Source organism: Myotis daubentonii, chromosome 8, assembly GCF_963259705.1.
Source record: "Myotis daubentonii chromosome 8, mMyoDau2.1, whole genome shotgun sequence".
Lineage (NCBI taxonomy): Eukaryota > Metazoa > Chordata > Mammalia > Chiroptera > Vespertilionidae > Myotis > Myotis daubentonii.
Genome location: NC_081847.1, coordinates 6882558 through 6900464, shown reverse-complemented (window position 1 = coordinate 6900464; position 17907 = coordinate 6882558). Strand labels below are relative to the sequence as shown.

The following is a 17907-nucleotide window of genomic DNA, read 5'->3' as shown; positions in this document are numbered from 1 at the left end:
GCCTGCTGCTCCAATCAACCCTTGGGAGCAGGGGGAGGTGGAGAAGCCCTGAGGGGCAATCGGGGCCAGCAGCTGCCTCTCGCACCCACTGATGGCACCAAGTGCGAGCAGTGTATGCGAGTGGTGGCTCTGGCGCAGGCAGCAGGTGAGAGCAGGGCCAGCACCAGCAGCAGGTGCGCAGGAGCAAAGAATTTTCAGTAACCAGCAGAGGCTCACCCCGATGACAGCAATCAGCACCCCACCTTGGTCTGGTGCCCACCATCCCTCAGTGGCCAACACCCACCATGTTCTGCACTGTACCGCCTGCTGTCGACGCCCGCCATGTTCCGCGCATGCCCCCTGGTGGTCAGCGCATGTCATAGCGACCAGTTGTTCAGTTGTTCCACAGTTTGGTCTATTTGCATATTAGGGTTTTATATAGAGAGATGCTCAGTCACTAATCATCCGAGAAATGCAAATCAAAATGAGAATGAGGTACCATCTCACACCTGTCAGAATGACTACCATCAACAAATCAACAAATGACACGTGCTGGTGAGGATGTGGAGACAAGGGAACCCTAGTACACTGCTGGTGGGAATGCAGACTGGTGCAGCCATTATGGAAAGCAGTATGGAGTTTCCTCAAAAAATTAAATATGGATCTGCCATTTGACCCAGTGATCCCACTTCTAGGAATATATCCTAAGAAACCCAAAGCACCAATCAGAAAGAATATATGCACCCCTATGTTCATAGCAGCACAATTTACAATAGCTAAGATCTGGAAATAGCCCAAGTGCCCATCAGTAGAGAGTGGATAAAAAAGCTGTGGTAGCCCTGACCAGTTTGGCTCAGTGGATAGAGCATCTGCCTGCGGACTGAAGGGTCCCAGGTTTGATTCCGGTCAAGGGCATGTACCTTGGTTGCGGGCTCATCCCCAGTAGGGGGTGTGCAGTAGGCAGCTGATCGATGTGTCTCTCTCATCGATGTTTATAACTCTCTATCCCTCTCCCTTCCTCTCTGTGAAAAATCAATAAAATATATTTTTTTAAAAAGCTGTGGTACACTTGTACCATGGAATACTACTATGCAGCAGTAAAAAAGAAGGTTCTCTTACCCTTTGAGACAGCATGGAGGGACCTGGAGAGTATCATATTAAGTGAAATAAGTCAGTCAGAAAAAGACAAGTATCACATATCTCATTCATATGTGGAATCTAAGTAACAAAATAAACTGATGAACGGAGTGGATCCAGGGACAGGGAAGCATGGAAGAGAGTGGGGAAATCAGAGGGAAGGCGGGGGAGGGTGGGTGGGTGGGAGGTAATCAACCAAGGACTTTATGTGCATATATGCATGGCCCATGGACACAGACAATAGGGTGCCAAAGGCTGGGCAGGGGACAGGCTGGACAGGGTCAGTGGGGGGGGGGGGGACATAGGTAATACTTTCAACAATAAAGTATTATTTTAAAAAAAACCCCACCAGCCTCCTTCGCTGAGCAAACGTCTGTCTTCCCTGCAGACGGGTCAGCCCAGGAGGACAGTGAGTCTGCCGGTTTGTTCCCTCCTGGATCCCCGGGCATGGCGGAGGCAGTCAGCAGACATTTGCAGAGTGAATGAACCTTCGGGGTCTGGCTTACAGATACATTCTTGAATGAGTTTATTCCTAATCAGTCATTTTAACGAATCATCTCGGAAGCCTCCTGAGGGAGAATCAGACGCTGCCTTCCCACTTGGTGGATCCTCCTCTCTTCCCAGCCAGCCACTCACTATTCACAGTCCTCCCAGGACATCTTCCCCCCTGTGTAGGGATGGCGACTTCAGAGAAAAGGCCGGAAAAAAGCCCTGCACACTGTCCACCCTGTGGCAATCGGCCCAGCCCGAGACTTGCCCAGCCCTGAGGCTGGTGTGTTCTCCACTCACTATTAACCCATCCGGCTCCATTCCAGCCTCTGCCTACCCCCTCACTGTTTGGGCTGAGTGGACAGTTGGGACCACCCCAGGCAGCTGAAGGTCTCGGCCCAAGAGCCAAGAAGAGCATCAGGTACCTTGGGTTTGGAGAACATTGTTACGAAAGTAAAACACATCCCCAAACACCCTGTAAAGTCACAGATCTGTGGGTAAGGGGGGAGGTGGGAGAAAGAGGAGGAGGGAGACACCCCAGGAAGAGCCACGGACACCCCATTGGAAGATGAAAACCTCCACCTCCCGGCAGAGCGGCCTTGGAGATTGTGGGAGATGCTGCCTCTGCTCTCAGTCCCACAGACGCTGGACACCTGCAGGTCTCAGGGCGGCTCAGGCAGAACCGTGTTCCCCCAACCCCTGCCGTGGATTCACTTACTGTTGAATCTTAGACCCATTTTCCGGTTCCAGGCCTATGACAACGTGGTAGGTAGGAGCCTTGAGGGTCCAAGTGTCAGTCCACTAACCCCAGTTAGCACCCCAATGACGTGGGGGTCGTTGTGGATGGGCATGAAAGAGAGTGTGCGGTGCAGGGTCTGGAGGCGATTGACCTGTGACTTCCGTTTGGGGATTGCTATAGAGTGGCTGCCGACAGGCATGCGCACACATGTTCTCCAGAGGCCGTGCAGGAATAGTCATAGTCGTGGTGGCCGCTCAACTCCAGTTCCGGCAGCAGAGGAAGGGAAGCGAATGGAAGTGAACACCTGCCGGCTCTGCACAGCGATGCGGACAAACCTCCAGCAGTGGGCTGGAATGTCCCGCTCCCTAATCCAGGCGTGGCTGCAGGGGTTGCTCCCCGAGAGAGAAGTGGTTACGCCTGGCACACAGGTCCGCAGAGAAGGAGGGGGATTGCTGCCCCCAGTCCAGGCAGGTGGGCAGGAGGTGGGCGAAGAGCACAGAGGCTGGCGGAGGCGGGGCCATGGCCCCACCTCCGCGAGATGTGGCTCCGCCTCCGCGTCTCGCGTTGCTCGGCAACCGGTCTCCTGGACGACGAAAGACGCTGAGCACCGGCAGCAGCGTGCAGGACAACCTAGACCTCAGGGGCCATGGCGCAGAAACCAATGAGCATCGCAGAGGCCGAGCGCATGAACCTCGTGGCCCAGGACCAGATCTGGTAACGTCGGGGATCCGGTTACCGGTGGGCTGGGCCGTTCCCACCTGGAGTGCGCACATCTGGCGGCCTCAGTTTCCCAGTTTCCGCCATGTCCTGGAGGTGGTCAGGGGCCTTGAGGAAAGAGGGCAGTAATAGGGACACGTAGTCGACCAAAGGGCCTTTCATTCTCCGCCTTCTCTTAGGCTCACCACAAAGGCCCGAAAGATTGCGCATTGGGCTCTACAACCATGCAAAGCCTTGGTTCTTCTTTTTAAGATGTGTTCTTATTTTTATATGTGTTCTTATTTTTAAGAGTTACCAATTTTTTAAGAGGGGAACAAAACAAAAATCTCATATTTTTTCTTTTTGAATGAGAAATACATATACACTTTATATTCTCGCTTGCTTTTCCTGGTATTTTAAGTAATAAGAGATTTTAATTTAAAGAATAGATCCATTTTCTATCAGATTTATATTCAGCAGACATGTGTAATGGTTGTTTTATTTGGCATTCTCTCTGACTGCTAAACATTATCCCATCTCTTTGAAGTTTTAACCAATATGGGAAGTTACCAGTGTAGATGCCAGTAAGTAAATTTTAGTAACAACAAACCATAAATGTTTGCCTCTTAAACTTCAGTTATCCTGTTTATCATCGATGTGACTTTTACCATTTTTAACCTATAATAATCATTACTATTTTTCTTTAAACTGACTTTGTTTCATTTAATCCATTTATTTTTATTTAAAAAAAAAACACCTTTGCATCACTCTTGAAAATGGAAAGCCAACATTATTTAGCATAAAATACACAAGTACTGATTTTGTTTAAATCTTTGTCTTGATGCAAGCACCCCACTAGGTGATACTACCATAGCAGGCTCTGTTCCCACTACCTAGAATGCCCCTTCCTCCCTTCTCAACCAGATAAACTCCTACTTACCCTTCAAGACACCAAATCAGATGGCCCTTCCTATGGCAGCAGAGCCAGTGAAGCACTTACACTGTCTATCCAATGTCCAAAGTGGCCATTGAGCACTTGCAACAGAACGGTTCCAAATGGAGATGAGCTGTAAAGTAAAATACCAGACTTTGAAGATTTCACACCAAAGCAGAAGTGATGTTAAAGTTCAGTTACCTGTTCACTTGGACTGGTATTAATGTGGATACTAGAAAATTTAAAATCCTATGTATGGCTCCTATTTTTGGCCCATGTGACAGCTCTGCCGCTGATGCCCAGGGACCAGGACAACGAACTTGGCCAGGGCCTCTGAAACGGTTAGGACACGGGGGGCAGGAGGGTAGGTATTGATTCCAAAATAGGAAAGAAAATTAAAAAGCAAAATGAATACACGTTTGCACACCCACTCTTTGATATGAACTCAACTCAGCTTCTTTTTTTTAAATTTATCTTTGTTGTTGAAAGTAATTCAGATGTACCCTTTTTCCCCCATCAACCCCTTCAGCCAGCCCTCCCCCCACCCGGGCCTTTACCACATCATTGTCTGTGCCCATGGGTTATGCATATAAATTCTTTGGTTAAACTCTTCCCACCCACTCACCCACCCCCACCTTCCCTCTGAGATTCATCAGAGTGTTCCATGTTTCTCTGTTTCTGGATCTATTTTGTTCATCAGTTTATTCTGTTCTTTACATTCCACATATGAGTGAGATCATGTGATACCTGTCTTCCCCTGACTGGCTTATTTTGCTTAACATAATACTCTCCAGGTTTGTCCATGCTGTCTCAAAGGGTAAGAGGGCCTTCTTTCTTTTCTTTTCTTCTTTTTTTTAAAATATATTTTATTGATTTTTTACAGAGAGGAAGGGAGAGGGATAGAAAGTTGGAAACATCGATGAGAGAGAAACATCGATCAGCTGCCTCCTGCACACTCCCCACTGGGGATGTGCCCGCAACCAAGGTACATGCCCTTGACTGGAATCGAACCCGGGACCCTTCAGTCTGCAGGCTGACGCTCTATCCACTGAGCCAAACCGTTAGGGCAAGGGCCTTCTTTCTTTACTGCTGCATAGTATTCCATGGTGTAAATGTACCACAGCTTTTTATCCACTCATCTCCTGATGGGCACTTGGGCTGTTTTCAGATCTTAGCTAGTGTAAATTTCACTGTCTGAACCCATGGGCACAGACAATGAGGTGGTAAAAGCCTGGGTGGGGGGAGGGGTTGGCTTGAAGGGGTTTATGGGGGAGGGTACATCTCTCTTACTTTCAACAACAAAGATAAATTTTTTAAAAAAGAAGCTGAGTTGAGTTCATATCAAAGAGTGGGTGTGCAAACGTATTTATTTTGCTTTTTAATTTTCTGATTGGTGCTTTGGGTTTCTTAGAATATATTCCTAGAAGTGGGATCACTGGCAGATCCATATTTAATTTTTTGAGGAAACTCCATACTGTTTTCCATAATGGCTGCACCATCTGCATTCCCAGCAGCAGTGTGCTAGGATTCCCTTTTCTCCACATCCTCGCCAGCACTTGTCATTTGTTGATTTATTGATGATGGCCATCCTGACAGGTGTGAGGCAATACCTCCTTGCTGTTTTAATTTGCATCACTCTAATGATCTGTGACTTTGAGCATTTTTTCATATGTCTCTGGGCCATCTGTATGTCCACTTTGGAGAAGTGTCTATTTAGGTCCTTTGTCAATTTTTTAATTGGATTGTTTTTCTTCCTTTTGTTATGTTGTATGATTTCCTTATGTATTTTGGAGATTAACCCTTTATCAGATGTATCATTGGCAAATATGTTCTCCCATACAGTGGGCTCTCTTTTCATTTTGCTTGTGATTTCTTTTACTGTGCAGAAGCTTTTTACTTTAATACTAGAGGCCCGGTGCACAAAATTCATGCAAGGAGGGGGGGGCATCCCTTAGCCTGCCTGCACCCTCTCCAATCTGGGACACCTTGGGGGATGCCCAAATAATGGCTTAGGCCCAATCCCACAGCCTAAATGGGCAGTCAGATATCCCTCTCACAATCCGGGACCCCTGGCTCCTAATCACTCAACTGCCTGCCAGCCTGATGCCCCTAACTGCTCCCCTGCCTGCCTGATTACCCCTAACCTCTCTGCCTGCCTGCCTGATTGCCCCTAACTGCCCCTGCCTGCCTGCCTGATTGCCCCTAACTGCCTCTGCCTGCCTGCCTGATTGCCCCTAACTGCCTTCCTCTGCTGGCCTGATTGCCCCTAACCATCTCTCCCTCAGCCCCCACCACCGTGGCTTTGTCCGGAAGGACGTCTGGATGGATGTCCCGAAGACATCTAGTCTAATTAGCATATCACCCTTTTATTAGTATAGATAGTCCAATTTGTTTATTTTCTCCTTAGTTTCCTTTGCCCTAGGAGATGTATCCATAAACATATTCCTATGAGAGATAGCTGAGATTTTGCTGCCTGTGGTTTTTTAGAGGATTTTTATGGTTCACAACTTACATTTAAATCTTTTATTCATTTTGAGTTAATTGTTGTGTATGGTGTACGTTTGTGGTCTAGTTTCATTTTTTTTTTTTTTGCATATATCTGTCCAATTTTCTCAACACCATTTATTGAAGAGACTGTCTTTACTCCATTGTATGCTCTTGCCTCCTTTGTCCAATATTAATTGAGGGTAATGGCTTGGGTCAATTTCTGGGGTCTCTGTTCTGTTCCATTGATCTCTATATGTCTGTTCTTGTGCCAGTACGAGGCTGTTTTGATTACAGTGGCTTTGTAGTATACCTTGAAATCTGGCATTGTGATTCCTGCAACTTTGTTCTTTCTCAACATTGCTGTGGCTACTTGTATTCAGGGTATTTTTTTTGTTCCATCTAAATTTTTGGAGTATTTGTTCTAGATCTGTGAAACATGCCATTGGTATTTTTTTTTCAATTAAATCTTTATTGTTCAGATTATTACATTAGTTACTCTTTTTTCCCACCATAACTCCCCTCCACCCAGTTCCCACCCCACCCTCCACCCTCACTCCCCACCCACTGTCCTCATCCATAGGTGTACGATTATTGTCCAATCTCTTCCCTCACCCCCACACCCCTTCCTCCCCCCCCCCCCAGCCAAGAATAGTCAGTCCATTCCCTTTCTATGTCCCTAATTCTATTATAATCACCAGTTCATACTGTTCATCAGATTATTTATTCACTTGATTTTTAGATTCACTTGTTGATAGATTTGTATTTGTTGTTCATAATTTGTATCTTTACCTTTTTCTTCTTCCTCCTCTTCTTAAAGGATACCTTTCAGCATTTCATATAATACTGGTTTGGTGGTGATGAACTCCTTTAGCTTTTTCTTATCTGTGAAGCTCTTTATCTGGCCTTCAATTCTGAATGATAGCTTTGCTGGATAAAATAGTCTTGGTTGTAGGTTCTTGCTATTCATCACTTTGAATATTTCTGGCCTGCAAAGTTTCTGTTGAGAAATCAGCTGAGAGTCGTATGGGTACTCCCTTGTAGGTAACTGATTTTCTTTCTCTTGCTGCTTTTAGGATTCTCTCTCTGCCTTTTACTCTTGGCATTTTAATTATGATGTGTCTTGGTGTGGTCCTCTTTGTATTCCTTTTGTTTGGGGTTCTCTGCGCTTCCTGGACTTGTAAGTCTATTTCTTTCACCAGGTAGGGGAAGTTTTCTGTCATTATTTCTTCAAATAGGTTTTCAATATCTTGCTCTCTCTCATCTTCTGGCACCCCTATAATTCTGATGTTGGTACACTTGAAGCTGTCCCAGAGGATCCTTACACTATCTTCGTATTTTTGGATTCTTTTTTCATTTTGCTTTTCCGGTTGGGTGTTTTTTGCTTCTTCGTATTTCAAATCTTTGACTTGATTCTTGCGACCCTCTGGTCTGCTGTTGGGAGTCTGTATAATCTTCTTTACTTCAGTCAGTGTATGCTTAATTTCTAGTTGGTTCTTTATCACAACATCGAGGATCTCATTAGATTTCTTGAGGATCTCACTACATTTATTGGCGGTCTCACCAGTCTTTTCAAGGGCCTTATTAAATTTATCGGCGGCTTCTAGACAGTTCTTTAAAGACCTTAAAAGTGTGGTTTTGAACTCTATTTCCAACAGTTTGCTTTCCTCCAATTCTGTTGTTTGTGTCCTGTTTCTTTGTCTCGGCATTTTTTATGCTTCGCTGTGTCGATAGAGTGCCTTTCTGTGCTAAGTGTCCCAATTACTTGAGGTAGACACTCTTGGTGCACCCCCTTGTGGGCTTTGTGCCCAGTCTTGTTGTAATTAAGCTTTGATTGTTGTAGTTACCACTGTGAGGAATTGACCTCCAGGCCAATTGGCTGTGAGAATCAGCTGTGTCTGCAGTGGGAGAACTTCTGTGCTGGAGACACCCCTCTGGGGCTAGACTTGCTTCGATGGGGCTTTGGTGCTCACTGAGTCTGCCCCCTGAGTGTGTCTTTTATGGTTCCATGGAGCTGCAAACTGGATGGTCCCACTCTGACCTCAGGGCTTCCTGGCTCCTGGATCTCTAGGGAGGTGCTAATCTAGCCTTTGCCTGAGGCTACCCAGCAAAAGTCTCCCTGCAGGGCTTGGGCGGGGCAGGTCCCATGGGATCAACAGGGCGGGGTTAGCAATTATGCCTGCTCTCAGTCTTGCCCTCAGAGGCTCTGCTTCTCAGTGTCCCAGTAATCGCTGCAAGCCCCATGGAGAGAAAGCTGCCCTAGGGTTCTGAGCGATGCCAGACAGTCCCGCTTCTCCCGTATGAGTCTGGGTCCCTAGAGACTCGCCCGGAACTGGAGCTCAGAGCCTGAGACTCCCTCCCGATTGAAAACGACAACCACGCCCTCGGCCGCCAGCTCGCTCCGCATGCACTCCACACCTTAGTATTTTACTTCAGCACTGTGCCTCCTCTGAGTCTCGGTATGTTTTTCTCTTTCCTCCTACTTGTAGAACTTCCACTCACCCAGCCTTCCTGTGGTTCTGGATGATGTCCGTTCCGTCTTTTAGTTGTATTTTTGAAGTGGTTGTTCGAGGCAGCAAACTCGGGTGTTTACCTATGCCGCCATCTTGGTTTCTCCCAACCATTGGTATTTTAATAGGGATTGCATTGAATCTGCAGATTGCTGTAGGTAGTATGAACATTTTAATTATATTAATTCTACCAATCCATGAATATGGTATATTCTTCCACTTGTTTATAGCTTCTTCTATCTTTTTTCAATGTCCTGTAGTTTCCTGAGTACAGATCTTTTATCTGCTTGGTTAAGTTTATTCCTAAGTATCTTAATTTTGTTGTTGTTGTTGCAGTGGTACATGAGATTGTTGGGGTTTTTTTTAGTTTCTTTTTCTGACAATTCATTATTGGTGTATAAAATGCCATTGATTTCTGGGTGTCAATTTTGTATCTTGCTACATTGCCAAGTTCATTTATTAAATCTAGGAGTTTTTGGTGGAGTTTTTAGGTTTTCTGTGTACATGCCATCCACAAATAAGACAGTTTTACTTCCTCCTTTCCAACTTGGATGCCTTTTATTTCTCGTCTGGTCACTGTGACTAGGACTTCTAGTACCATGTTGAATAAGAGTGGTGAAAGTGGACATCCCTATCCTGTTCCTGTTTTTAGGGGAAATGGTTTTATTTTTTTCCCTTTGAGTATGATGTTTGCTGTAGATTTATCATCTATGGACTTTATTATGTTGAGGTATGACCCCTCTATTCCCACTTTGCCAAGAATCTTTATCAAAAATGGTTGTTGGATTTTGTCGAATGCTTTTTCTGCGTCTATTGATATGATCATGTGATTTTTGTCTTTCAATTTGTTAATGTGATGTGTCACATTTATTGATTTGCAAACATTGTACCAGCCTTGCATCCCTGGAATAAATCTCACTTGGTCATGTTGTATGATCTTTTTAATATATTGCTGGATGTGATTTGCTAATATTTTGTTGAGGTTTTCAGCATCTATGTTTGTGAGGGATATGGCCTGCAATTCTCTTTCTTTGTAGTGTCTTTTTCTGGTTTTGGAATTAATTTAATGCTGGCCTCATAAAAAGAGCTTGCAAGTGTTCATTCTTCTTGGATTTTTTTAATAGTTTGAGGAGAATAGGTGATATTTCTTCTTTGAATGTTTGGTAAAAATCCCCTGTAAAGCTGTCCTGACCAGGGGTTTTTTGCTGAGAGTGTTTTGATTACTGCTTCTATTTCCTCAGCTGTTCTTGGCCTATTCAGGTTTTCTGATTCTTCCTGATTCAGTTTTGGAAGATTGTATTTTCGTAGTAAGTTTTTCACTTCATTCACATTGTCCAGCTTGTTGTCATATAGTTGTTCATAGTACTTTCTTACAATCCTTTGTATATCTGTGGTGTCAGTTGTTACTTCACCACTTTCATTTTTTATTTTATTTATTTAGGTCTCCTCTCTTTGTTTCTTGATGATTCTGGCCAAAGGTTCATCAATCTTGTTTATCTTTTCAAACAACCAGCTCTTGGTTTCAATGGCTTTTGTATTTTTTATTTTTTTTAGTCACTATGTCATTTATTTCTACTCTGGTCTTTATTATTTCCTTCTCTCTACTTAGTGTGGGATTTTCTTGTTGTTCTCTTTGTAATTCTTTAAGTTGTAGGGTTAGATAGTTTATAATTTTTTTTTTTCAGATAGGCCTGTAGTGCCATGAACTTCTCTCTCAGTACTGCTTTCACTGTGTCCCCAGAGATTTGGGGTTGTTGTGTGTTAATTTTCATTTGTTTCCAGGAAGTTTTTTACTCCTTTCTTGATCCTATTGGTAACCCATTCGTTGTTTAATAACATGCTATTTAGCCTCCATGTATTTGAGGTTTTTAAAATCTTTTTACTATAGTTGATTCCTAATTTCATGTCATTGTGGGGTGAGAAGATGCCTGATATGATTTCAGTCTTCTTGAACTTGTAGAGACTTATTTTGCATGCTAACATGTGGTTTATCTTTGAAAATGACCCATGTGCACTTGAGAAGAATGTATATTCTGTAGCTTTGGGGTGAAATGTTGTATAAATGTCAATTAAATCCATACGACCTAGTGTATCCTTTAGAATCATTGTTTTCTTGTTGATTTTTGTCTGAAATATCTGTCCAGTGAAGTCAGCAGGGTGTAAAGTCCCCTACTATGACTATTGCTGTTGGTCTCTCCCTTAAAGTCCTCCAGAAGTTTATTTATATGTTTAGGTGCACCTATATTGGGTGCATATACGTTTACCAGGGTTATATAATCTTGTTGGTTGATCCCTTTAGTATTATGTAGTGACCTTTATTGTTTTTTGTTTATGGCCTTCATTTTGAAGTCTATTTTGTCAGTTATGAGTATTGCTACCCCAGCTTTTTTGTTTCCATTTGCATAGAAAATGTTTTTTCATCACTTCACTCTCTTCCTGTGTGTGTCTTTGGTTCCGAGGTGGATCTCTTGTAGACAGCATATATTTGGGTCATGTTTTCTTATCCATTCTACTACCCTATGTCTTTTGATTGGAGCATATATAAATTTACATTTAATTATTATTAATAGGTACTTATTTATTGCCATTTTAATTTTTTATGTCTCTGCTTTTCTTTCTATTCTTCTTATTATAGCAGTCCCTTTAGTATTTCTTACAATGCTGGCTTGATAGTGATAAACTCCTTTAGCCTTTTTCTGTCTGGGAAGCTCTTTGCTTCAGCATCTATTTTGAATGATAGCCTTGCTGGATATAGTAGTGTTGGTTTTAGATCCTTACATTTCATTATCCTGAATACTCCATGCCATTCTCTTCTGGCCTATACAGTTTCTCATACAAAATTAGCTGACCACCTTATGGGAGCTCCTTTGTAGGTAAGTTTGCTTTTCTCTTGCTGCCCTTAAGATTCTCTCTTTGTCTTTAATTCATGGCATTTTAATTATGTGCCGGGGCGTGGGCCTGTTTGGGTTCTTCTTGCTTGGGACTCTCTGTGCCTCTTGAACTTGCATGACTTTTTCCTTTACGAGGAAAAATGAGCCTCAGAAACTCCACTGGGCAGGCTGAGAGGTTTTCCAACAGGTTGGAGCAATTTCTTACCTTGCCCCCAGGCAAAAGCTGCCTGTATAGTAAAGGTCTGCCCGGAAAAGATGTTGTCTGCAGTATGAGGGAATGACTCAGCACAGGAAACCATAGTGACTGACTTCTGAGCTCTAACCCCAGAGCCCTCAACCCTGGATGCTCCTCACACTGCTCTACTCCACGCTCTCCTCCCTCTGCTGGAGCTCAGGGTGAGTGGCTGCACATGGAATTTTGTGATTGGCCCTTTAAGAGGGTGCCTGCATTTCCAGTCATCGCCCCCTGGCAGACAGCAACCCCGCTGCTTTTCACAGCCAGATGTGATGTGGGCACCTTTCTCAGTTCTGGTGCTCTGGGCTGCGGAGTCCAGCTTGAGATTTAGACCCAAGAGTTCTCAGTGGAACCCACAACAGCTGAGATATTCCTCCAGAACTTCAGCTGCTGTCTGTTGGAGCCTGGCCAGCCCTTTTGCACCTTCAGATTTCCTACCAGTCTCTATGCGGTCTCCACTTTCCATCCTTGGGTATCAGGGTCTCTCCAGCTGGTCTTCAGTTGATTACTCAGGATGGCTTTTCTGTATTTTAGTTGAAATTCCAGTTTGGTCCTGGGAGAGTGTCAGCATAGCTTCCACTTAATCCGCCACCATTTTCTACTGTCAACTCAGCTTCTTAATGTGAAGTAAAAGCGGGATGGGACCAGTGAGGCAGCTGGGTGGATGTTTAAGGAGGGCTCAAGCTCAAGGTCATGTAAGTGCTGGCTGTGCCCTTGCAGGAACCTGGGAGTGGGTGCCTCCTTACATTTTGCACCCCAGGTGGCTCACTCACCCCATCCCAGTCCTTGCCCTGAGTACTTATTATGAACTTCCTTAACAATTTAACACATGCTCATCACTGCGGGTCAGAGGCCTCCAAGATTAAGTACCCAGATGGCCCCTGAGGCAGTCAGCCCCCTTCCTGTCTGCACCCACTGTGCCATCCAGCCAGCACCTCTGGCCTTCCAGGCACGAGTCTTCCTCACAGTCCTGTGAGGGTCTCAGTGACAGGATCCCTCCCGGCACAGAACCTCGTCAGTGCCTGCACATTGACAAATGCCAGATTCCCCCGTGAACCTTTGGGATTTGCTACTTTAACCTCGCTGAATATTGTCCAGCCCTTAGAAACTTTCTTTCTTAGGAGATACCGCCTGAAGGCTGAGACTGAAGCACAGCAGAACTGGGCCCAGAACTGGGGATTTTTAACAACCCCTCTCGAGGAGGTAAATATAAATTTTATGAGTCCAGAGGTAATAGAATCGATCATTTCCAAGAATAAATGGTTATGAAGTGTATAATTTGCAAGAATAAAATTAAAGAGCATGTGGTAGGCAAAGACTGCCACCTCTGAAACCTGAAGGGTCCTTCCCTTCCCGGATTTATTGAGCGCTTACTATGTGCCCCACAGGTTCTGCCTCCAAAGCAGCGTATTTAACCCGCACAACAACCCCTGTGCGGAGGGTTGCTTGTTTATGCCCATTAACGAAGACTGGGGTGGCGGCACCAGGCTTCACCCTTTTGAGCTCTCTCCAGCTGTGACACGAGGAAGCCACATGTCCTTGGAGGGTCGCAGAACCAAATAAGCGCCACCTAATTCAGGACGATCCTGAGTCAAGGTGGCGTCAACCCCATTTGTAACTTGCCCACCCCACTAGCTTTGATATGATGCCATTCTTAATGAGCTTGTTGAATACTTAAGAGTATTGTACAATTTGAAATTTTATGCAGAAAGTGAGTTGTTGTTTTGTTGTTGTTATTATTAATCCTCGCCAGAGGATATTTTTCCATTGATTTTCTTCTTTTAGAGAGAGTGGATGAAAAAGGGAAAGACGGAGAGAAACATCAGTGTGAGAGAAACACATCTATTGGTTGCCTCCTGCACAAGCCCTGACCAGGGCCCGGGCCAGGGAGGAGCCTACAACCAAGATACAGGCCCTTGATCAGAATCAAACCCGGGACCCTTTGGTCTGCAGGCTGACGTTCCATCCACTGAGCCAAACCAGCTAGGGCAAAAATGAGTTCTTATTAATATAGTATGCATAAAAAGAATCTATATTAATATTCTTTACATGTAATTTAAATTGGATTCTTGAGAGTTCAAAATTGCTTTAAAAATTAAATGGGGGCCCTGCCCGGTGTGGCTCGGTGGCTGGGACATTGGCCTGAGCACCGAAGGGTCTCGGGTTCAGTTCCCAGTCAAGGGCAAGTACCTGGGTTGCAGGTTGGCTTCCTGCCCCCCATTGGGGCACGTGAGGGAGGCAACCAGTCGATGTGCCTCTCTAATCAATGTTCCTCTCTCTCCCTCTCTCTTTTTCTCTTCTCCCCCTCTCCCTCCCTTCCATTCTCTCTGAAAAATCAATGAAAAAAATATCCTCAGGTGATATTGATATAACAACAAAAATTAAAAGGAGGAATGGATGGCTCTTGTCTGAAAAGGTTGGTCCTGAGCCTGGTTGGCATTTTTTAATTTGAGCCCATAATCCTTGAAGTCCCCTCAAACTACTCCTCGGGAATATGATGAGCAGACTGCAGGGCGAGCGGGGGCACCACAGTTAGCGGCCTGCAAGGCCCCCTGCCCCTTTCTAGCTGCAGTGGGGACAGACGTTGTCATCTGTAAAACGCGGAGTTCTAGGGGCCGATGAAGAGGGCGCGTCCACCCTCTCAGTCTGGGGTGTCCTGTGTCTGGGATTGTGTTTCAGTTGATCGAATGTGAAGATGGACCCCCCGCCCCAAAGCCCAGGATCGAGCTTCCCCAGAGGTTCCACATCCGGCCGGTGACCCCCGTGGAGAAATATATCAAGGTTTGCAAAGTTGTTTTTAAATACTTGCTTCCCGAAGTGAGCAAGAACCGCCCCCCAGCATGTGTTTGGTGCAGGTGCAGACAGCCAGCCGCCCAAGGTAAGAACTCAGACACGCCTGGCAGGTGGGGGTGCCGTTTCCAGGCCCTCTCCACACCCGCACAGCAGGTGGCTGCTCTACACTCTGCATCCGGCTTTGAAGAGGCAGAGGGGAGCCAAGACAATGAGGGGCTGGATCCAACACTTACAGGGGGTGCAGGGGAGCAGGGCAGGGAAGGCGGGGCTCTGGAGTCAGATCGCTCAGCCACTCCCCTCTTGGGGGTCTTGGGCAGTGGCCTGACCTCTCTGTGTCTCTATTTCCACCTTGCACAATGGGGGTTCATGAAAGCACCTACTTCAGGGATGGCGTCGGGCCCAGGAGAGGATGCTGGGAAGGACTTAGACCTGTGCCCAGCACTTTCAGAGCATGCCAGTGACTGCAGGCTGTGAGGAGGGGCCAGGTGCTTGGCTGGGCAAACAGTGATGAACTAGAAGGCAAGACTCCAGCTCACACATGTGGGTTGGGGCCACCAACGTGAAACAAGAAAATCAACAAAATCGTTATACACTGTGCTAGATGCCATGGAGGAAATAGGCAGGTGATGTTGGAGGATACAGGGGATGGGGTGGTCGGAAAAGCCCCTGCGGAGCTGAGGACTGAAGAATGGCAAGGAGCCAGCCCAGGGAAAAGCATTCCCGGCAAAGGGAACAGCATGTACGGAAGCCCTGAGGCACAACAAAGGTTGCAATGTTTCAGGAGCAGCAAGGGATGTTGATGATTCTGGAGCTTGGTGAGCTGGGGTGGCGAGGGGTGGGGCGGGAAGAGCTGTGGATGGAGAAGTGGGCAGGGCCAGCTCCCACTGGACCTCAGGTACCAGAGGAGCAGTTGGGATTTGAACCCAATCTGCAATGGAAAGCAGGGCGTGAGATCACCCTGGTTGCTGATGAGTGCCAGGGCGACCCCAGAGGGGAGAAGACTGAGAGGGTGTTCCCATGGAGGCCAGTCAGCTGTGGAGGTGGTCAGAGACTAGATAGAAATTGCTCAGCTCCGTAGGTCCCTGGAGCCCGTCATGGGCCCGTCATTCTCATCTTGGGGTCTGCCCTCTGCTCAGCTGCGGAGAAAGCAGTTCTGTGTCCTGACGGGAAGAGGAAATGAAAACTCAGGATGAAGGCGGCCACTTTCGGAGACAATGGCAACATGGCCCTTCACAGAGAATGAACCAACCTGCTCTCCCAGGATGCCCTTGTTAGGGTGCTGTTTTCATTTCCTTGCCAATCTGGTGGGTGAAGCATGGCCTCCTGGGTGGTTTTTTGTGTTGTTTTTTTATTTGTTTTTTGTTGTTAATCCTCACTCAAGGATAGTTTTCCATTGATTTTTTTAGAGAGAGCGGAAGGGAGGGGGAGAGGCAGAGAGAAAAACATTGATGTGGGAGAGACACATCGATTGGTTGCCTCCCTCATGGCCCCCCAACCTGGGCCAGGGATGGAGCCTGCAACCAAGGCAGGTTTTCAGTTATGTTTCTCTTACAAGTTGGAGGGAGGCTTGAAGGCAGGTCTGCGTGTTCCCAAGGGCCCGTCTGGGACAGCTCCCCCCTAGCTGGTGGGGGAAACTGCGATCCTCTGGCGCTTATGGACGACCCTCCCTGCTTGTGGCCTCTCAGGAGATTAATTTTAATGCTTCATCAAGAACACATGTTAAGGGCTTCACCCACCAGTGGCAGCTGGCCCACCAGGACCGCCCCTCCCACCACGCCTCGCCAAGATGCTGTAGCCAAGCATGAACTCATAACCCCAGCTTATTAAACCTCTTCATCTCAGTGCTTCCGTGGGAACAAATTTCTCACCGTTTTCTCCACTCAGATCACCCGTGAGAGCAGGACAGACGATCGCTTCACAGGGAGAGGGAACTGCCTGAACATTTACCCTCACGTTCCAAAAATTTCAAGTCTGTCCAAGGAACTTGACAGTTGAAATTGTGTGGGGGCTTTTCCTTTCAGATAGAATCCCGTTTTGCTTTTGGATTTTAATTAAGTTCAATTGCTTTTCATCCCTGTGGTCTCTGGTGTGTGTGTGTGTGTGTGTGTGTGTACTCACATCATAAACCCTTCTAATCAAAGCCGGAAGGTTTATAACTACCAGAAACCCATCTGGCAATATCGTCACAGATTTTATGAAGGGCGGTGTTTGATATTTCTGCACCTTCCTTTTCCCGCTGTGTGCGCTTTTATCAAATAAGAATCACGTACTGGCGGACAGGAGTCCAACGAGCTACAGGAACGTGTCCGTGAGCATGACTGCGGGTGCGCACCGGGCGGGGCCTGAGCCTCCCGGCCCGGCTTGGCTTGCCGTCCTTCCACACCAGGCCTCGCGCGGGTCGGGGCCTCTGTGGACACTCCTCATGCCGCTGCCCAGGCGACTGACCGCTGCGTCTCCCTCCCAGGTCCTCCCCTCGCCCCCGGTTCCGAAGACCACGCAGGGCTTCATCGGCTGGCGGTCAGGGGTGCCGGGCCTGAACAAGTGCCTGGAGTACGGATCGGAGATCAGGAGCTGCAAGGGCGCCTATGCCAGGGAGCTTGGCTGGCCGAAGCAGGGCATCCACTGAGTGCAGCCCTGGACGCGGCCGCTGGGGCAGAGCAGGGCGGACCGCCGGGCACCGGCGCCCACGCCCAGGAAAGAAAGCTCCCAGGGCAAAGAACACAGAATAGCCCTCTGACATTGTCAATTCATCAGTACCGCCCTTCCAGAACATTCTCATAACACTCATTCTTGGCTACTGTAATAAATAAGGCAGCATTGGTTCTCTGAATTTTCTTTGGATACCTTGGGAATTTCTAGGTACGGCTTTTAAAAAAAAACAATGTGCTTTAATTTTAAAGTTGCTTGTCCAGGCCCTTTAATGCTGCTTACAGCCCCTGTCACTCCACTTTTGTAATGAGATTGTGGACCGGGTGCTCTGGGCCTGTCCTCAGGAAGAATGACTCTTCTGTCCCAGGAGA

The 17907-nt window shown here is 46.6% G+C and overlaps 1 protein-coding gene across 1 annotated transcript; it reads left to right on the top strand.

Moving 5' to 3' along the window:
• The first annotated feature begins 2801 nt into the window (after nt 1-2801).
• Nucleotides 2802-17697, top strand: CIMIP1 (ciliary microtubule inner protein 1). The gene is made up of 4 exons (XM_059707522.1): nt 2802-3058; nt 13216-13297; nt 14774-14875; nt 17352-17697. Exons 1-4 carry the CDS (start codon nt 2991-2993, stop codon nt 17511-17513), a joined length of 414 nt encoding a protein of 137 aa, XP_059563505.1. The 5' UTR covers nt 2802-2990; the 3' UTR covers nt 17514-17697.
• Nucleotides 17698-17907: the final 210 nt, after the last annotated feature.